This window comes from Eurypyga helias, unplaced genomic scaffold (assembly GCF_000690775.1).
Source record: "Eurypyga helias isolate BGI_N326 unplaced genomic scaffold, ASM69077v1 scaffold3300, whole genome shotgun sequence".
NCBI classification, from domain to species: domain Eukaryota; kingdom Metazoa; phylum Chordata; class Aves; order Eurypygiformes; family Eurypygidae; genus Eurypyga; species Eurypyga helias.
The window spans coordinates 40,851-62,620 of NW_010226074.1; the positions used below are offsets into that span (position 1 = coordinate 40,851).

The window sequence follows — 21,770 nt, forward strand, 5'->3', positions numbered from 1 at the left end:
GGGGCTGTGTTTGAGGGATGTGTCTGCAGTGCTGCCCTACCTGCCCCACTTCTACTCTTAAACTCGGTTCTAATTGACACTTCGATGCATTTGGGGCAGTTTAAGGTGCGCTGTTTCATTAGGACAGCACAGTAGTCAAGAGGACCTGGTGTTTGCTGGGAATAACAGCAAAAACTGCTTATAACCATAGCACAATTTGAAGATTTATTAGAACCCAAGTGGTGTGGCTTGCCCTTCTGGGAGTTGCATTACATTCCCTCTTTACTTGACCTGAGTTCACATAGTCAAGTACTAGTTCCAGGTTTAAACATCATCACTGTGGTCGTTCAGATGTGTTGCTGCCTCTGCACTTTGCAACAAGAGCGAAATTAAGTTCCTAACTTTTTTCAAGGTGCTTTCATGCTATTAAAATCTTAGTATTGTTATTTTTAGATCGAATGGCATCCTTTCACTGACATTAACATTAGGAAATGAAGTTTTTGTCAGTATTGATGATGTGACTGGATTATCTAACTTACATTAGGGGATAATCTTAGCTATGTAGGAAATAATTAAGTTATTACAGCTGCTTTGGTTGAAAGCTTATGCTACATCTGTTAGTAGGGTAGTGAAAGTTTCAGATATCTTTGTCTTCAGGTTTTGTAGCTAATTCCCCATTGAGATGAATGGGAGTAGTTTGTGGTACAACTTTTTCCCGAGCAGTCTGCAGAATTAAGATTGTTTTCAGGACTTGTTACATATATGTCTTGTAAAAATGGGATCTTTAATTAGTTGAGCCCCAGTCATACTTTTCAAAGCAAGTGCTACAAAGTGTAGGATGCAAGAGCTCATACTTCTGATCTGTGACAGTTCACTACAGAGTGCACTTCAAAAAAAAAAAAAAAGTAAAATGGGAGAATGTGTCTTGTTTTATGGTACAGAAAGCAAGGCTGCTTATGTATTTGATTTCTGGGGACATCTGTAATGCTCCATTTTGTGTATAATGTATTTTCACATAGTATAGCAGGCTCAGAATGCTGTGAGGATCCGTGTGAACCCTAATTGTTGATTATGAATTGACATCTGAATGGACCAGCTAGTTTGACCACCTTCAGAGGAGCAGAAAAAATGTAGGAAGACTTTGCTTAAATGTTTTTTAAGGCTTTAAAATATGCTACTATGTATTCAAACCTTACAGAGACTTGAATGCAAAGTTAAGTATTGCTAATGGAGGAGCAAATTTAGAGTTGAGGTGGAAGATATCTGATGTAAGGCTGTAGTAATAAAAGTCTTCTGCCATCCTTTTTCTTGGTGGAACTTAATGTTTTTGAAGAGCAGTCCTGTCCTGTGTGATGCCAACTTCCTAATGGCTTGTCTGTAATGACCAAGTTGTCTAGGATGTTGTAGTTGATACTCCAGTGCTTATGCAGGGTTTCCTAAGCATCAATGTTAGCTCACAACAGCGTGTTCATGATCCCAATCATAATTCAGTCAGAATGCATTGATTGGGATTGGCATGAGACACAGTTAAAAACAGTAAAAGCAGGCTTGAAGAGCTGAAGTTCATTTCTTTAATTTGTGATGGAACTGAACTTAAATACTGAGTTAAAATGAACACAGCAAGAAGGTGAGGATGACTTTTTTTTCATAACACTTGGCAGAGTAACACAGGGCTACCTTAGCTGTAGGCTTGCAAGTGCTCCCTGTTTGCAGAGCATTGCAGTCTTTCCAGCACTGTTTGTCTTGAAAGCTTTCTGAAAATATATTCCATGATAATTTTTGGTTTTGCTCTGTATATTGTTAAGATTAAGGTAATCTGAGAGCATTTTCTCTTTTTTTCGGGGGATGAGGAGGAATCAAACCATTTTGTTTAAGGTGATACTTAATTTAGCAAGCTTTAGATATAAAACTCAGTGCCCTGAAAACACCTTTGATATCTTTGCTTACAGAATGACAGAACAATTTCTAATCTAACAGTTAGAAAAAGAAAAGAAATTGATTACTTTATGTACTTACCGGTCTTTGAAGGATGTGCGTGCAGGAGAAGGGGAATACTTGGGCTCCAGGAGAGGGACTGGGCTGGTCTTGTGTATTGGTCCCAGCACTGGCAAGAAACTTCCCACAAGTGGTTGGTAGAGATCTTTTTTTTTAAAAAAAAAATTAAAAAATGGGTTTGTGTGTCTCAGTCCTGTGTTTATAGAACTGGGGAGGGGGTGTTGGTTTTCATCTGAAGCTGATTCGATTGGTCATTTTGCCTGCAGGGGGGCTGGTTAACTCTGATCATGTGGAAAAGAATGCTGGTTTGTTAGGAGCATTTCTTTACCCAACACAAACCCTTAGCAGCCAAGGAGAAATCCTCAAACACTTGGAGGAAGGGGTGCCTTCCCCCTCACCGCCTTAACCAAGATAATTTTTTAGGTTTGTATAATCTTAAAGTTTTATGTGAAAGTTGAAAAGGACAAAATTCTGCTAGAAAAACTGAATGGAAAAAATTCCTTGTATCGCTGCTGAAAAACACACAGTGTTCTGGGATACTTTCTCCCGAACCAGTGTCAACTGCTGTTTGTTTAGTTGAAAAGGGAAACGCTTGTGTTTCAGTGCTGCTTGTCTGGTGCCACCTCTTCCTCTTCTCCTTGGGTCCCGAGCTCCTGAGTGGTGGTGTTGACAGAAGGGTGGGCTGCAGCGAAGGGTGCAGCCTGTGGTCACTGGAAGGTGTTGCTGACCTGTAGTTTAATGCTGGTCAGAAGATGTAGACCTGGCCACTTCTCTTCCATCTCCACATTGCTCCTCTATGAAAACATGGAATTAATCACAGGATTTTGCGTAAAGCCTAGGAATGAAACAATGCAGATTAGGTGGGTTGCTCATTCCATGCAGTGAAGGATACCACTTTCACTTGGTATTTTCTCTCTCTCACTTATAAAATGAGAAGAGTTATTTAGGGACGATGTTTAGCTGAATAGCTGTGCGGAGTGGTCAGCATGCTGCACTGCTAAATCGAACTCTGAGGACAGCTTTGTAATGCAGTAGTATTTCACACTTTTTTTTCCCCTTGGTGAGCTGCTGATGTGAGGGCTTTGATCGAATGTCAGCTGTAAGAGGATCTGAGAAACAAAGGCTGTGGTTGTTTGCAGTAAAACTACTAAAGGCCTGCTGGGAAAATTATTAATGTAGACTTTCCTGCTTAGGAAACAAAATCCTCCCTCACTTTTTTTTTTTCCTTTAACCTTCCCCCCAACCCTAAATTGCAAAACATTAATTCTTTGTTTCATTAGTATGGAACTATTTAATACATGTTCAGGCACAGCACTGAAAGTTGTGATAGGCGTAGTGTGACCTTCAGAACCACAGCAAATAATGTAGTGCAGGGGGACTCCTACTGCTGCGGCAAGCCTGTAGGACAATGTGGCTTTCCCTTGACCCTTTCCTGCAGCAAAGCTGAACTTCCATGACAGCCAGCCTCTCTTATTCAGCCTCTTTTATTCATGAGTAGGATTTTTTTTTTTAACAAGCAATATCTTCATGCAAACCATATTTGTACTTTAGAAAGCATGTGGTGTCCAGCCACAGGTGTTGTAATCTGATTCACCTGAACGGACTGAAAACACAACATGACTGTATAGCAGATGAAATAGCTACAGTATGTGGTTTCCAGGTGTGTGTTCTGGCATTAAACTTCATGTTAATTCCTTGGAATTACTGGCTCACCTGTACTCATGGAAGTGCATAATGGTCAATTTAGCAAAAAATAGGGAGTGATATTTGAGTAGTACGTCTTTGAGATGTCTGAGATGGAGATTTTATGGAGAGACAGAAAATGTGAAGCTAGAAATCAGCATCAGAACTTCAGATCTCTGTCACTGGCTTTGGTTACAAGTGAATCACTTCACTATGTATGTATTCCTGTAGTGTCCTTAGCATGTCAAATACTGTCCTGAGGAGAATGTAGTCCTCCTTTAGAAGCGTCATCTTAAGGCCACTTGTTTTAGTCCTTTGTAAAATGAGCTACAGAATTACACATCTAGGCAGAGTGATTTGAATTCCTTCATAAACACTAGCTGCCAAACTTTTTCTTTTTATCCTCTTCTTGAGAGTGTGTAGTATGCAGCAGAAAAGAGAGCAAGTCAAAATACTTAGACTTTCCTAGTTTCCCTCCCTCTTTAGAGAAAACAGTATTGCTGTCAATCATTGCTTTCCTGTTTATTCTCTCCAAACAGTGAGCATGTCATAGGAAACGTGGACTGACAGCATGGAGAACAGAAGTTATTTGCCATTCTGTTAGTAAGTCCTCTTCATAAACGTGTTGCCACGGGGCTATGTCCCAGAATCCCAGGCTTGTTCTTCGCGGTTAGTCTCCCTTCAACTCAGCGTTGCACAGCTGTAGGCTTTTTTGGCTGGATACCACTAGGCTCTATCTCAAGTTTTCTGTAAACACCATTGCTGGCTTTGTGACAGAGTTGAACAGAGGTGCCCTTTTACTGCTCCTTCCCTTCAGGAAGTCCACTCAATTAGTCCAAGACAAAACCATAGATTACATTTTAGTTTTTTTATCCTTAAAACATTGCCAAATACTGACTCTCTGACCTAAGTAATTTCAGCTGAAATGAGTTTTTCTCAAGTCTAGGGAGAGTTTGCAATGACAGTGTGCTAGGACTTTGAAAGTTAGGAATTTGTAGGTAAGCTGTAGGAGTAATCCTGTGTACAGTTTTGTCATAGTCTTTCTGTCACTTGGGTAGCTTGGTTTTTTTCTCATCCTTGACCAGTGACCAGTTTGTATATGTAAACAACTATTTTCTTGGCTGGTCTGTCTAATGTTCAAGATCATCTGATGCCAGATCTGTTTTGATACATCCCTTGCTGTCTTTGAATATTGCTTGTTACAGTGTCCTAGTACCAGAAAAGTTAAGCATGTCATGATAACACTGCATTTTCTCTCTCAATTCCACTGAAGTGTGGCATCAGAATGTTCACCTGATGTGACACTCTGGACTGCTGCTGGGTTTAGAAAGTTTTCAGAATCACAGGTGATACCATCCTCAGCTGAATATAATATTGACCCCTTATAATTGATTCTTTTCCTGTTTCTTAGATTTCTGTTGCTGTAGAAATTAAAATAAGAGGAGGGGCAGCATCCCACTTATGTCTGGTGTTCGCAAACAGCATTTGATGTTTTGTCACCTCTGTAGAGGTGTACATTTCAAAACCCACAGCAGCAAATGGGTTTTGTTTCTGCAAGTTCAGAATACAAAATGTGACTCTGACAGTTCAGTTCTTGGGAGCAAAACCAGCTGTCTTAAGTACTAAGAAAACCTGAGTTGCCTTGGGTATGCCTATAGCATGTAGTATCTGCAGCGGGGCTGAGGAAGTACAGATACTCAGTGTCAAAGTAGACTTTATGATATTCTTGAGGTAATGGTTTTTTCCCAGTGTTTTTGGAAATGTGGAGCAGAGCCTGTGAGCTGACAGCTTGCTGGTGTTTAAAGAGCAGTCTGCAGGATCTTAACTGAACTTAGTAACAATGTAAAGACATCTTCCTTCTTAATTGGTAGAGTCTAAAATCTCTTTAATGTTATTGGATGTGTATCAGGTAATAGCTGTGAATTTGGATGAAAAGAATAGCTGCATCTTTAAAAACTGTATTTCTCTAGTCAAAATAACAAATTGAATAACTTTTCTGTTGAACTGTTTTAGGAAAAAGTGTTGTGCTGCAGAATTAAAAAAATACATCTTCTTTCTTTTAGCATTTTAAAAATAAATACAGAAAGAATGAGGCATATTCCTTATCTGAGTCTTAACCCCATCTGGACTATTGGATTGCAGCTCTCTTCTGGGCCACTGTTTTTGTCTGTGTTACTTTCAGCTGACTTGGCTCTGTAGCTCTGTCTCCTAGTTTTCTTCTATGCAAAGCCATTTGAAGGAGCAGTACTGAGAGGCTTCCGTGCACTTCTGTTACATTCTTCTACGTGACATTTTTCAGAGACCTAAACAGAAAAAACACCCTATATTTTCCAGACTTAAGATCGCTGTCTAGCTTGTTGTCTTTCCTTATTTTCTGTGAAGCCTGGGAAAACAGAATGTTGTTGACCTTCATCTGCAAATATTTATCCATTCCAATAAGTAAATTTGCCAATATTGCACCTACCAAATGAAGGGAGTTGAGTGTCGCCAGCTATTTTGTTTATTTGGAGCCAGTATCAGCAGAGATTTCACTGGTTTAAAATCTTGGTTCTCAAAGCCCAGCAAGTACAAAAGTGGTCTTTAGCCAGATGTCCCCTTCAGTGAAATAAATGTGTATCTGGGTTCTATTAGGCTTCATAGCTGAGATTAGCTAATTTGAAGTACATCCTGAGCATCAACAAGCAATGTACTTTAGCTCTTTCTTTATAAAGAAACAAGGTAAGAGGAAGGTATTCCAGTTACCTTTCTGAGGTTCTCAAGTAAACACTTGTAGTCACTCCAGTAGTCATCAGGGTGGAAGAACTCTTGCATCTAAAACACTGAGGTATTTCTTGCCTCTCCTGTCTATTTGATAGGTCAAGGTCTCTGCCATCTTGAAATTTCTTGTGTAAACCTGTTCCTGTGACAGTGGTAAAAGGTTTTCATGTGAGCCTGGATTATGGGAGACTGGAAACATCTTGGATTTTGTGCTCTGGATTGAATTCCACCTGTACTTTCACTATAGTCCTTCCCTAAAACAATACTCCCTGGAAAATTTTGAGCTGGAGAAAGAAGTAGTTACTTTGCCTCCGGTGTTTTGAGATGGTGGAGAAGGGATGTTGGTTTTTCTCCAAGACACATATATATACGTATATATATAATTTATGTCAGTGATGGTGTATCCCTGTCAGGATGAGTCAACAGTGAAAGCAGCATTTATGTCTAACATACTGGTGTATAATGTGTCTTCTTTTTATCAAAAGATTTAGATCATCCTTTTGTGGCACTCTTGTTTTTCATTAAGTACTTGAGGATTTTATGTGGTGTTTTGTTTTTTTTAATATAATATAAATTAAAAACTAAAAGACATTCCTGTCTCTTAAACTTGTGATAGACTTGTCCTTTAGCTCGAACATGGTTGCTTCTAACACTTAATATGTTGACCTTGGCTCTCCAGAAGATGGATTCACAGGATAATGTTAACACTGCTGTGTTTTGCTTGCTTAATCCTACTTTAAATTTTCAGTCCTCCCTAAAACATTATAAGAATGCTGTACATAATACTGGATTAAATACATAGACATCTCCTTTTTATTACAAAAGTAGCAAATATGTTTGGTTTATATCAAGTTTACAGCTTTCTGTATTCCCATTTTCCTTTAGCGTGAGACTTCTCATGATACAGCAATTTATTCTTTCTCTCTTCACACTTTGGTTTCTTTTATGCTTCCTTATGTCTCCTAAACTGTCATCTGTTCCTCCTCTGTCTCTCCTGTGCGTGTCATGATTTCTTGTATGCATTGCTTTCTTCTGTATTTTTTTACCTCTGTCTTTCCATCCCAAGGTGTGCAGAGGCATGGGAGGATTTCCTACATCTGTCATATGTTTCCTTGCATTTCTCTCCTAGGTTCCTGTTACCACTTACCTCTGGTGTATTTTTGCCTGTAATGGAGCAAGATTTCAACCCTTTTATTTCTAGGTTTGTAAAGATGGGATGCATGTTCACTGGTGTGTGTTTTTCTTTGCAGTGAGACCAAACTTTGAGGAAGGCGGGACAGCAACAGCGGGAAGGAAGCACGAGTTTATACGCTCTGAGAGCGAGAACTGGCGCATCTTCAGAGAGGAACAAAATGGGGAAGATGATGATGGAGGCTGGCGACTGGCAGGGTCACGGAGGGATGGTGAGAGGTGGCGCCCTCACAGTCCAGGTGAGAGGAGATCTGGAGAAAATGCAGCCGTAGTTGTAAGGAAAGTGAATCGGCACAGGGAAAGCAGAGGAGAGGGAGGTGGCATGAAGTTTGGGGAAAAAAAATAGGTAACGTTCATGTGATTTGTGTGATAAATACTGCTTTGGCATAGATGAGGGTCTTGGTCACAAAATCATTAGCACAAAATTATGTGCTTTTTGTTTTCTTTTTAATGTCTTCAGTACCCTAATGTATTTAAGGAAGCAGTATATTTCTGGTGTGTGCTTGTCTGTGTGCTCCAGGTGTGTATGTGCCTGGTAAAATCAGGGTGTGTTTTTAATAGTACTGTTCCTCTGAGTCTGTGATGCTGAGGGGAGAGAAGTTACCCACCGTAGGTAGCTTATCTGGCGCTGCAGGGTGATGCTGACACTAAGCCATTCAGATGGTTGGCCACTTTCTAGTTTTCCAAATGTGTTTGGAATGCCAAGAAGTGCCCTTGGAAAATCTCTCAATATGTTGCTCTATGGGTCTTGCAGTTAGTTACAGGATGTCTTGTCTTGCTAAATTTCAGACATCTGTTTGGTGTCACTCTCCTCTTCCCTGGCCCAACACATGATTTGTACTATTCCAGTCAGTTCACTTCCTTCGAGTTCCCAGTCAATCTGTTTCACTTGTGTTCCAGCATTGCATTGCCGGAGTTGCAGAAGAAATACAAAGTGGGCTTGGTATTTGAGTAGTATGGCTGAAACTTCTTTTCTTAAAAAAGATCCTGCTAGCCAGTCCTACCTATTGTGGGATCTTGGGTTTGGCTATCTTCTGGCTGCAGAAGGCTTCTGTGGAACCAAAGGAGGGTTGTGGCTCCCCTACTGCTACATTTTCATAGGGAAGCAAAGAAAGCATGGGACGTTTTTGGGGCTGAGTTGGACAACTTCTTCAATTGAGGAAAGTCACACTTGCTCTTACAATGGGTCTACCACCCTTTTTGACATCCCAAAGGACTTTTTAAGTATTATAATGGTTGCTCACAGCCATTAACTCTGTTCCTAACCTTCTCCACAGCTATGTATTGCTCTGCCCTCAAACAACTGTTAGCTTGTACTAAAATTTAGCAGTGAGAGCAAGGCCAGATTTATTATCAGATGTTTTCTATTTAGAGCAGGGCTAAGGGGCAAATTTTGAAGAATGTCATTTTCTTTTCCCCAGTGTTTGGTCATGATTGTTCATTAGACACTGGTGCTTTGTTACATAGTTCAGATGACATCAGGCCAGCTATGATAGTACCTCATGATGATCAGATGCAGCATGATACTCAGGAGTGGAGTGTTTTGCAAGGACAAGCCTGCATGCTTTAGCTTAAAAGGAAGCATAGACCTCAAAGTTCAGAAGTTCATTCATGTCTTGAACTTTTTTGGAAGATGTTCTGAGGAAGGCTTTGAAAATTCATCTTACTTCCATCATAGGAAGTATTACTGATTGTTTGAATTTTTGATGTAGTAAACAACTAACTTAACTTCACTTACAACTTAGTTTTAGCAGGTATAATAAAAAGCCTGTTCTCAGAATTCTGTGAAGCTGCAGACAAGTTGCTAATTTTGAGACAGACTGAGTTGACAGCTGTATTGTACTAGTCTCTCAGCCTTGGTCAGAGCTGTATTTGAATTCTCCTGTTAGTAGTAGCCACAGGACCATCAAAACGGTTTTAATCATGTTCTTGGTTTAAACAATGAGGTTAGCCCAGATTGGCATGGCTCAAACGGCTTCTTTGTACTTATTCTGCTGTTAGGTAGTAGTACTAATCATCCGTCCTGCTAAAAATAGAGATGTCTTCAGTACTGTCATTTGTTTAGCTGGACCTACCTTTGGCTTGGCTCTCTGCGAACTCCCTGCTAGATTGTATGTCGTTTGTTTTGAATGTAGCAGTTGTTAGGCTTGAGTTTATCTTCTGTTGTTAAGCAAAGAATATGTTGATTCCCAGGAACAATTGTTTTTCCAGCTTTTGAATTCCTCTTGCTCCTTCAGCTGTGTTTACTGCAGGATGTCTGACCTAAATCTGCTCATTTTGTGCTTTTTTAATAAGCACAAATGATCAAGAGGATGGACTGCTTCTGCTGAAGCAGTCTTGTGCCCCTAAGTATAGTTTCCCACATTCTGTGTCTGATTTATTGTAGCTAAAGTTAACTCCCTTGACACAGTGAAAGGGATCTGTCATGTGTCCATGCTGTGTTCAAACTGTTCTCCGCTCACATGGCTACGCCTCATATGAAGTGGGTGTTCTGAATATTGGTAGTAAAGAAGCAAATTGGTCAGACTTCTTGAAATAGACAACCCTAATGCCTTTTCCTGCTTAATTCAGAAGGATGTTAACTTGTCTACTTTTGCAGCATGAAAACTGTTTGGATTGCATCAGCAAGCTTTTCCAGTCAGTTTATGGGGTTTTCTACTTTCTCTACTACTGTTTGTACACTGGGAATAGAAGTCTGATGAGAAGACATCTTCCCTTGGCTTTTACAATGGAGAAGTTGTTTTGCTACTTCTGGGTAAATGTGGTACCACTGCTATTGTAGATGTGGAATAGGATCATTTAGACTGGGTTCACTATCTCTAAGAACAGTGTAACCATAGCTTTAGAATCACTGGCTACCTCAAAGTTCCCTTGATCTTAATTTTTTTAAAAACCATCATTTTTAATTATTTAATGACCTTAAGTCCCTTTGTTCTTCTGTTCCAGTTCTTCATTCAAACAGTGATGGCGATTGAAATTTGCAAAGCAAGTCCATTTTATCAGATACATATGCAAACCCCATTTGGTCTCAAAATAAGTGAATGATGCTTTTGGCTTTGTTTTTTGTTACCAAGTCATCCTTAGGGAATAGTTATCATCTCTTCTTGCCTAAAATTTCTTTTTGTTATGATTTTTCTTCTTTGCTTAAGCAGCTCTATTATGACCTTTTCCCTGAAAAGCATTTTGGAGGGGCTGTAATCTGTAATCTCATGAATCTGTCTGTAATCTCATGAAGTTTTTTTTGTTTGCTTTTTTTGGTTGGTTTTTTTTTTTAAACTTTTCAAATTCATCTTGGTTCTTTAATTTTCAGAATAGACTACTGAGTCAAACTTATTTTTTGTCCATTTTGTTTCATGCTTTTTGAATAACTTAAAGCAGCTGAAGTACAATGGAGCAAAATAAAGATTAGATTCGTTTTCCGAGGCCCTTAGTGCATGCTCAGGAGGTGCAGGTTTCTGAGGCCAGGGTGCTGTGGGCAGAGGTGCACAGGGTGTGCTGCAGGTACCCTCTTCTGAGGAGGATGCATGAAATGGTTGTTACTTGAGCTTTCTTGGGTACGTACTCCATTACTGCATCTTCAGCAAGCCTTTGTCTTCGCTTACCTGTTTTTTGAGAAGTTACTGATGAACAAGAGGTTGTCATGATAAACCTAAGATGTTAAGTACTACTTTAAAGCAGGCAGACAATATGGGCTAAGTGCAAGCTTACTGTGCCTTACTTCTTTCCTTAATAACGTTAAAAAAGGTGGTCTCAACATCGATTTGACAGTTTTGCATACCAAAAATGTTGTTTGTTTCCAAGGCATAACTAGAAGCATAGATTAAGTTATGCAGTGGAATTATTTACAAACAAGCACATACGGTACAATGAAGGCCCTGTAAAAGTCCATTCCTTGATAAAATGTAATCTTAAAGTTCATATTGCTTCTAGGAGTTTGTTTAACATTCCTTGTGTTTGTGAAACAGAGGTGGATTTTTGCATGATTAATTGATGCTTAGGGTATTAGGATGGATGTGGAAACATTGTTCATACATATGAAGCAAATGGAACAGTTTCTCCTCTTTACCGTGACTTTTTGGTAGCTGTTTAATAAACAGTGAGGCTCCACTGATTGCACAAATTCAGAGACAAAAAACATATGATGGTTTTTCTTCAGAAAACTCAGCCACCGCTAAAAGCACTAAAAACTAAGGTGCTTTTATCCCTGCTGTGCACCTTTCAGATGAAGGTAGCTTCTGTTGGATGGACAGCTGGTTACAATCCTTTCACTCCCAATTTGTTTTGCTTAGCACCAAGTTCTTTACAGTTTAAATAGCAATATTGCAGTCAGGGTTTTAAGCTTGGCTGAATGAAAATGACTTATGAATAGATTAGAAAGAAAAGTGAAATCAAATTTATACTTGAATTTGGGAAGCTTTACTCCTTTCCTTATCATTCCAAATTTCAGTGTTCTGTGGCTAAAAACATTACAGTTCGAGGGACTTAACAGTCCTTGCAAAGGTGTTTGACTAGTCATCTGTCCATTTTTCACATGTATGCACAAAGGTGTTACTGAGGACGGGAGGAAAACAGCATGGGCGGTTTGTTTAGGATGTGACTCTTGCAGATTGCATAAAAGCAAATAAAACATCTTAAAGATGCCCTAACAGTTCAAAGTCAATGATGGCTGGTAAATTCAATCAGCATCTAGTATCACTTGTCCTGTTTTGGTGCTCCAACATGTTTTACATTATGTAGCCCAGCTTTGCTAGCCTTTCATGTTGGTTTTTTTTTTAATGCTTGTAATACAATTTATAGTGGGGGGGATATACTGTGGACAATATTTGAAGGTCTCCTGTGTAATGGTAAGGTATTACTTTTCTTTCCCTTGTCCTTTAAGATGCCTGTTCATAGGTGGATTGTACCCTGTAGGGGCTTTCTGAATTTCTGTCACTGTTTGTCATCTCTTCACCTGCCCCTTCACTCTTCCAAGTAAGCTACCACCCTCGGGACTGTCTTGTAAAGTTACTTTCCCCCCACCTTAGACGGCCCTCGTTCTGCAGGCTGGCGAGAACACATGGAGCGACGACGGAGGTTTGAATTCGATTTCCGGGAACGAGATGATGAACGGGGTTATCGACGAGTACGGTGTGGGAGTGGCAGCATGGATGATGACAGGGACAGTCTCCCTGAGTGGTGCTTAGAAGATGCAGAAGAAGAAATGGGAACATTTGACTCCTCTGGAGCATTTCTCTCTTTAAAGGTGAAAAGCTGTCTTGGGCCCTTTGTTCACTTTGAGCAAATGTCCTGTTACGTCCGGTGGATTATGGATGATTATGTTGACTTTGTAGAAGGTGCAGAAGGAGCCAATCCCTGAGGAACAGGAGATGGACTTCCGACCTGTAGAGGAAGGGGAAGAAAGATCTGACTCTGAGGGGAGCCACAACGAAGAAGCCAAAGATCATGAAAAGACCACCAAGAAAGAGGGGGAGAAAACAGATAGAGTAGTGGCAGGTAAGGGAGACTTTTCATGCACCTGTTCTATGCTGCAGAGTAGTATTTCTGTTAATTCAGTTACGTAGAATCATGCCATGTTACAGAAGCAGTGGAAGAAGCAGTCCAAACATCTTCACCAGCTGCCAGGTCAGATACCCCACCGAAATCCCAGCCTCCAGACCTGTTGCAGACAAGCCTTTTTGAAAGGAAGGAGGAGTCTGTGCCAGAAAGAACAGAAAAAACAGAAGACAAAGAGAATCGATCGGAGAACACACCGCCAGCCAAAATGTCCAACAGAGGGGAAGGTAATAAACTTGACAGATAAATGTAGTAAGTTTCCATTACTCATTGTGATTAGTCTTGGTCTCTTTTAAGAGGTGAGGACTGGATTACGTTGTTGAAAAGCTGGAATTCACCAACTGGTCTATAAATACAAAATTTGCTGGATATGCCATCTCAAATGCTTGCAGTGCACTGATAATTCATATTGCAACGCAGTACAGAAGCACAGAAGCAGGAGCTAGTTGTGGATGTGTTTTATTGTGGTGGAGCAGATAAGTCTGGACAAATGTATGTGGCAGGGGGATGGGATATGCTGAAATCTGAGTTCTGCACTGTTAGAACTAAACTCTTTGTTCCTTGAAGTTAGGTTGGGTGCCTGTGCTGTAATCGGTACCAATGTGCAGTCATACATACAGGAAACTTTTTGCTTCAGTGCTAATTTTGAGCCATTGAATGTTTTTCACAGTAAGTTCTGAAGTCATTTTCACTTATGTTAAAGATAATGAACTAATTTTAACATTTTTCTTTAGATTTGGCTTCTGTTGCTCAACCTTTGCCACAGATTTCTGCAGACACAGCTTCTCCTGCTCATCTTTCTCCTCCTGTTTCCAATTCAAATCCTGCTCTGCGGCCAGTTCAGACACCTGTCACAGCTGCTCCAGGCATGGGCAACATTCCCACTGACCCAGATGATGAAGAGGGCCTCAAACATCTAGAGCAGGTATCATTTCTCAAATTCCTTTGTTGTTGACAATTGTGAGACTGGAGGAATGTGGAATGCAAAAAAAATGTGAAGCCCATAAAAACTGAAATGCAGCTGAAACTTTACACTCCACAATGTATACTGAAAGCTACTTTTCTTCCCTCCAGTATTTTTTTGGAGAATAATCCAAGCTTATGGCCTTTTCCTGAATAAGGGTACTGTACCCAGTGTTAAAGAGCTAGAGATACTAGTGCTTGTGACCACTGTCAAGTAGCCTTACTATTTGCCTTGAGTAACTGTGAAACAGTATGCCCAGTGTGTTTAAAAATAATAATAATAATAAACAACCCAACCAAACCCAACAAAACCCCAAACCAACAACAATCAAACCCATGAACAAAGCGCAGACCATGTTCATGTAAGTTTGGTGACTGCTGAAATGTAGAACACTTTCCATGCTTGTGCTTCCATACCTGTTTTATTTTTTCACCATGGTACTGTGTGGGGCCTTCTTGGCAAGCTGTTTTGAAGCTTTACTTAAGCAAATGAACTGTGCTTGTTCATGATTCTGACAAGGGGGAGTAGACTGAGCTCTGGGTTTGAGGTGCAGTGTTACACTGGTTCTTGAGTTGCATGTGATTCCTGGTACATTCCTGAGCACTGGATAGTACAGGGTGGTTGTATTTGGTGCACTGTTTTCCAGATCTGTAAGCACACAACTAACTCTTGTGTTCCTTGCTGATTTTGATGTCTCCTGCAGCAAGCAGAGAAAATGGTGGCATACTTGCAGGACAGTGCCCTTGATGATGAAAGACTAGCAGCAAAAATTCAAGAGCACAGAGCAAAGGGTTCCTCTATGCCAATGTTCCATGAAGCCATGCAGAAGTGGTACTACAAAGATCCACAAGGAGAAATTCAGGGTAGGTCTGTGCCCTTTACACTTCCTCTTTCGTTTCACAGAACTGTTAAAGTTCTTCACCAAATTACTGCCAACAGTTACTGATGCTTGTTTTCACAAAAGCAGCACAGGGAATTTACCACCCTAGAATTAGGTTTTGAAAATAGATCTTCTACCCATCACTGCCCCCATCAGCTCAGCATGCCTAATGTCCAGAATAATCCTTTATGGTGGCTAAGGTTTGCCATCACTCCATGGTTCTGTAAATGGTGGTTAGATAAAACCTGTTTTTCATGCCAGTGTTTACTCAGATTTCCAGAAAATAGGGGAAACAAAACAACAATGTGACCATGCAGTAGCTTGTTGATGAAGAATTCATAAGAAACACTGAAATGGGTTTTCTAGTCTCAGCCCAAAGACACTGAGTATTCAGGGAAGGTTTAGAATCTAGAAGATAGAGAAACCCAGTTTTCACAAGCCAGTGCTCACACAATCACAGTTTCAATTGTACTTGTAGCCAGTTCATTATTAGTTCATAGAATACCAAAACTGTTTCACGTTTGCCATTTTCGCTTAAGAAGTGTCAATTTTGTTGCCATGAAAGTTGTAACGGACCATTTGTATAGGTACTGGCATCTTCGCTTTCAGAAGGTACTTCTCTTTTGGAGGTCGCAGGGCTCTTTTTCAGCAGCTGCTTAGCTGCCTCCTAAAAATGCAATTAAGCCCCGAGTTCCTTACTTGCTGTACTGACAAAGTAGTAGTTGCTAACGTTGTTTAGTGTGAATGACTTCCTCAGCTATGAACTCTATGTAGGCTATGTGGGGGTGTTATTTGTGGGATCAGTGCCAGTCTCTTATCTGTGGGTAGTACACGTCTTTAGGGTTTTCTCACCTCTTTAAGCTTAAAGGATGTTAACCATAAAGCGTTTTTATTTGCCTAGTATGTTGGTCGCTGCTGGGTGTTTATTGCTTGGTGATGGTCTAACAGTTTTTCATTGGAGTAAGTATTTCTGTGAATGTGACCTGTAGAACGAAACATTCCCACATAGTTTTTTCTTGGGATACCTTTTGTGGTTTCCTATTCTCTGGGAGGAATTACCTTCTAAAGACTCTGTTACAGGGAAGGCAAGAATTACTGAACATACTTGCTTTTCAGAAGATATATTTGGAAAATTATATTTACGTGGTTCTTACTCTAAATTTTTTTTAATGCCATCTTTGTGTCTGTTTGAATTCATGAAATAAATATAGGAGTCCCCCTTTGAAGGGAGTGACATATAGTTCTCAGGATAATGTGGAAGTGTAACTTTTTGCAAAAGTTAAGAGAAACCGCTTTCCTTATTTTAAAAAATGTAATCTTGCACTCAGAGGTGGATCTGCTCATCTGCTAAGTTCAGAAGCAAAACTAGTAGAAAACATATGAATTCCTCTGATTTGAAGGCAAGAGCTGAAACAGGGAAAGATTGATTAACTGTGCAGTATATGTGGGGAAAGTAGCTCTTGTGCTTTTAGCACTGTCAGCTAGTGGGTGCGCTGCTGAGGTCCAAACTGGAAATGGTAGTGGTCATTGACCTGATGCTGAGCCTGTGGCAGGGAGCCTTGCTAGAAGGCAGGAGGAGTGTTAGCTGGACCAAGCTCCATACCACCGTGGTTGCTTGGCTTTCATCTCAGAGCTGCCCTGTCTCCCTCCGGTGCATGGTAAAAGCAGTCATACGCTTCTTGGTAAAGACTCTCTGGGGAATGCTGTAGCCACTGGAAAGTTCTAGTTACACACATTGGCACTTCGGTCTTGAATGTAGTGGATGAGACGGACAGGAATGCATTTAACAAGCACCATGCTCTTTGTTTCCAGTATGCTCAACTTGGCCTTCCTACCTCTTCCCTCCCATGTATATTGGTTGGTGTTATTTCAGGTCCTTTCAGTAATCAGGAGATGGCAGAGTGGTTCCAGGCTGGATACTTCACTATGTCGCTGTTGGTTAAGAGAGCCTGTGATGAGACTTTCCAGCCTCTTGGAGACATCATGAAAATGTGGGGCAGGGTTCCCTTCACTTCAGGTCCAGCACCGCTTCCACATCTGGTAATTATGTGACAGTTACAGTATTCAAATAGTCCTGTAACAAACAGAAATTGAACTATTTACCTGTCAGCTGCTCTGTGGAATTGTAGGTGTTACCAGCACCAAAGTTGAACCCTGTGTGAAATTACTTTTTTAGAGGAGAAAAGGCACTCAATTTAAACATGTTTATGTCTGGGGCTGGAAGGCTTGGTCCTGTGACACACACAGGTGCTGTGTATTTCACAGTCACCATACTACAGGCTTTGTAAATGCGATCTCTGTCTAGATATTTTTCTATTTTATTTGTCTTGTCTGTTCAGAATGCGACTCTTACCTTGCTTGCATTTGCAATATACTACTGTTCTTATATATGTTATTAACATAGAATGTTTTATTCCTAAATATAGGGCGAGCTGGATCAAGAGCGGCTGACCAGACAGCAAGAGTTGGCCCTGATCCAAATGCAGCACCTCCAGTATCAGCATCTTCTAATACAGTAAGACTGCCAGTCCCAGAGATCTTTCAGTGGCTGTGTTCTGCTCTGCATTTTTAATCATCTGAGTTCATCTTCTTGTCGTCGTTTCCTTGGGCAATGGGGCTGGGGGTGCTTCAACTCCAACAATAGGCTGCTTCCACAAACACCCGAGGCTCAATAGTCTGCAGGATTAGGACAGCGTGGCTACCTTAAGTGCACTTTTTAAAGTCGTCTTTGGTGTCATGCATAGCTGCATTGGTGAGAATTGATGTATAGGTAGCTGTGATGGTGAGACTGCATCCCAGCTATCCTTGTAATGCAGTTCAGATGTTTGAGTTAGGGGAAGGCTACATGTCTTTAGAACTGGAGATGGGGCAGGCAGGACTTACTTTTGGTCTGTTTGGTCAGCTTTTTGAAGATCAGTGGAAGGTAACTGCTGGAGAAAGCAGTTTGTCATCCATTTTTGCCAAAGTTGTGCATTGTTCAATTCTGTCCAGTTCCTAACTTGTTTTGTAGCAGCTTGGAGAAAGAGAGCACTCAGTTAAGACTAGTCGTTCAGGGTGTCCTGGAAGCATGTGCCATGATTATGCTTTTTTGAATACTGATTGGATGAGGCAGGAGCCTGCCCCCCCCTGCACGATGGGATGCCTTGGCATACTGGGGAAGAGATTGATTTGTGTATGTGGGCAGTCATCAAAGCCAGATTAATTTGAGCAATCTGTGTAGTTTATAGGAAAGGGGAAGTAGTGTTGCAGAGCTTATAAGAGACACATTGGGCAGCAATTACCAGTTGACATAGTTGAGGCTGAAGAGAAGTGTGGTTCTGCTCATGTGGGCCCGTTTGTTATATTCTTGTCTTTGGATTCTTTCCAAGGCCCCAGTCTGTGGTTTCCTCTGTTATTTAACGTGCATTACATAGGTCAGTGCGCATTAGTCCCAGAGAATGAATCTGTGTGCAGCTTCTGCAACTTGGGCATTGTATGAATAAGCAAGTGAAAAAATACCAGTGATTCTCTGCTTCTCTTTTGAAGACAACAGTATGCCCAGGTGCTGGCACAGCAACAAAAGGCAGCCCTTTCATCGCAGCAGCAGCAGCAGCTTGCTATTCTCTTGCAACAGTTCCAGGCCCTGAAGATGAGGTGAGTCAGCTCAGACTTGGACTGAATACTATTCTTCCTATACTCTAACTTGTATATAATGATAATCTTGTCAGTGGTCTGTTCTATTCAAGTTTGCTCAGATTTGAGCATTACAAATTTTAAGGATTGAGTGAATATGAAACAGTTGGCGGATGTCGAATACTGTTTTATATATGTAGCCTTTACGTCAGAGAATGTTTATGAAAATAAAGAGGAAGATCTTATAGTTGAAATCATGCCTTTTTTGACATATCTGTTGTGCTGGTAACAGAACAGCTTTGCCAGTTGAGTTCTGCAATACGAGATGCTCGTTCTTCAGACTAGTCTATAAGCAGCAAATGCTAAACAATAGCAGTAGCTGGTTTAGCCTTTGACTTGGCAGCAGGGATGAGCAGAGCAAGAACTCTGCAACCAAATAGTATTGTCTGCATCCTGTTTTTGTTTTAAATAGAGGTGTGAAAGGAAAGGAGTATGTTACAAGTTACTGAATCTCATGCATGTTCAGAGCACTCCTCTCCCTGGAAGTGGCATGTTGACTCTTCCTGTTGATATTCCAGAATATCTGAACAGAACATGATGCCGCCTGTTACAAGGTCTGTGTCAGTGCCGGATACTGGCTCGATATGGGAACTTCAGTCAGCTTCACAACCGACAGGTAAGATGCTTAAAGCATGTGTTAGATATGTTGAGAAGAGATCATGGATTAAGAGCCAGCATCTTTGGGGTGATTGATCCCTTTTTGACACCAGGGGAAATTATGTCTGCATCAGTATTTTTAAAGTGATTCAGGCTACTTTGCCTTGCAGTTTAAATTCCATTTGAGAGCTGTGAAGAATATGGTAATTTTTCCTATGGATATGGGAAGCCTTGATCCAAAGGGATTGAGTGTTACATTATAAAGGTGGTGTTTTCTGATGGGAGGAGTTTGAATAGCTGGGTCTTGTAGGAAACCCAGCCTTGCTTCAGTAATGCACAAGCCTTGTTCTACATGAAGATAAGGAGGCCCTCTACTGACTAAGACTAATGTAGTATCATGATTTTAGTTCATAAAATGTAGTAACTGCATACATAAGGTTTTCCCCTTTTAGTTGTTTTCTGTTGATGTGCTTGTTTTTGCTTGTCAATGTTTGTTTTTTTCACTATCTAGTCTGGGAAGGAAGCAGTGTCTGGGATCTCCCCATTGATACTGCAGCTCAGGGACCAGCTCTAGAACAACTTCAGCAGCTCGAGAAGGCCAAAGCTGCAAAGGTCAGAAACTGTTTTGTACTGTAAGAAGTTGGGATTGCTGTTCTGCAGTGTAATTGTGTTTCTTGAGCCAATGGAAGACTGTTAGCACTTCAATCTTCACACCGTTCTGTACGATTTTGATTGGATTTTAATGCAAAACACCATAAACATAATTTGGGTTATACAAACCTGCGCTGAAATCTTTGTGGACTGCTGCTTGGTAACCATTGCTGTGGAGATACTGCTGACCTCTAAAGTAGTGGTTATGTTTTTTACACTTGTGATTGAAAACTCTTCACTAGCCACCTCTGTCTTAAAATGGGATCATCATGAGCTGTCATGCCAAACCTTGAGTAGGAGAAGGTAGTTGTTCTCTTAATCCTTGCATCTTTTCACCAGGGTTGGTTTGGGGAATCGCAAGAGGTCCTGTTTGCCAGGGTTGTTTCACACTTACTCTAATATTAAATTGGTTTTGTAAGTTTGGACCTGTATGATTCTGTACATTTCCTGCAACTGATTATTTTATTGTGACTGCAAAGCAACTTGCTACTAGTCTGAAGTCAGAGGTTATTTTAAGGAGCTGATGTAGAAAGACTGACTAGAGAACTGGTGTTCGTTACAGAACAGAAGTTGTCAGAAATTATTCCAGACTATTTCAGGAATCTGACCCCAGTAGGCAGCCAGCTGAGAGGTAAATTTATAATTAAGGGAGAGCATCTGTAAGAGGCCTCATCTGTTATGTTGTTACTATAATCTCAGCAGAGTTGCCCTAAGACATGGTGTAGGAATACGTTACCTGCATCTGAGTATAGTTTTATGTGAATTGTAGCTAGAGCAAGAGAGGAGAGAAGTGGAAATGAGGGCCAAACGAGAGGAAGAGGAGAGGAAAAGGCAGGAGGAGCTTCGGAGGCAACAAGAAGAGCTACTTAGGAGGCAGCAGGAAGATGAGAGGAAACGACGGGAAGAAGAAGAACTGGCCCGCAGGAAGCAAGTGAGTTTCCTCGATGTAGTTCATCTCTAATTTTAATACCTTATAAAACTCACTTTAAGAATCCTGTGGGGTCTACTTAATCTTGGGTAGGTGTGTATGAAGACAGTTCTAATATTTTTCATGTGAGTATATGAAATGATTCTTCTGTTCTTGATTTGAAGTTTAAGAGCCCAGATTTCAATCTGAGAAATGGGCTTTGGTTTGCTTCAAGATAGGTTCCTGTTTGTGAGCTGAGAGGCTGTATTCCGTGTGGAATATTCTCTCTCAACTTCTTAGTGTCAATAATAGACCAGTTGGTTGCCCAGTTATTGTATGATTAATCTTTATTCACCATTTATGCAGCCTAGTTTTGAGAAGGGTATGTTCTGGAGCAGACTAGAGCTTGAGCAGCTATTTCAAATTATGAAAATGAAGAGGGCTGTTGTGGAAAAAAGTGAGGTGAAATTTAGCTTATTATCTCCTTTTTTTAATTAGTAACCAATTTTTTAAAATAAATTATCATCTGGGTTATGTCTTCGAGTCTGTCAGCTTTGTTGTCTTGAGTTGATATTTGGAAAAGGAAGGGATTTAGTTTGGAGAAGCAGAATTGCTAAAATGAATGACGTGATCTGTGTTGCAGTAGGAGAATGAGTGGAGGAGTTGTAGTATATTCTTGGTCTTACAAGAATGTGAAATGGAGACATTAGTAGCTTGACATTTCTAGCATTTATGTCTGAATTCTGTATGGAAGAAAGATTAATTGTTCCTTAAGTGTTGTAGGAGGGAAAGGTAGTGAAAGGTAAAAGTTTTTGCTGTGCATGTGAAGGATAAGGGCAAGCACATTGTTGAGCTTATTCACTAAGGAGTTAGCCAATAAATGCCCTGAAAAGCAGCACATGAATAACCGGCAAAAGTAATAAAGAGTTTTGTCCTTTTAT

General features: G+C 40.5%; 1 protein-coding gene across 1 annotated transcript in view; it reads left to right on the plus strand.

The window, feature by feature from the left end:
• GIGYF2 (GRB10 interacting GYF protein 2) overlaps positions 1–21,770 on the plus strand; it is a 63,857-nt gene that overhangs the window by 28,915 nt on the left and 13,172 nt on the right. The window contains 12 exon segments of the mRNA XM_010151311.1: positions 7,665–7,844; positions 12,630–12,847; positions 12,936–13,098; positions 13,185–13,385; positions 13,893–14,083; positions 14,826–14,985; positions 16,876–17,042; positions 17,429–17,517; positions 18,528–18,635; positions 19,193–19,290; positions 19,783–19,883; positions 20,692–20,853. Of these exon segments, the coding sequence (XP_010149613.1) occupies positions 7,665–7,844; positions 12,630–12,847; positions 12,936–13,098; positions 13,185–13,385; positions 13,893–14,083; positions 14,826–14,985; positions 16,876–17,042; positions 17,429–17,517; positions 18,528–18,635; positions 19,193–19,290; positions 19,783–19,883; positions 20,692–20,853 (1,838 nt within the window).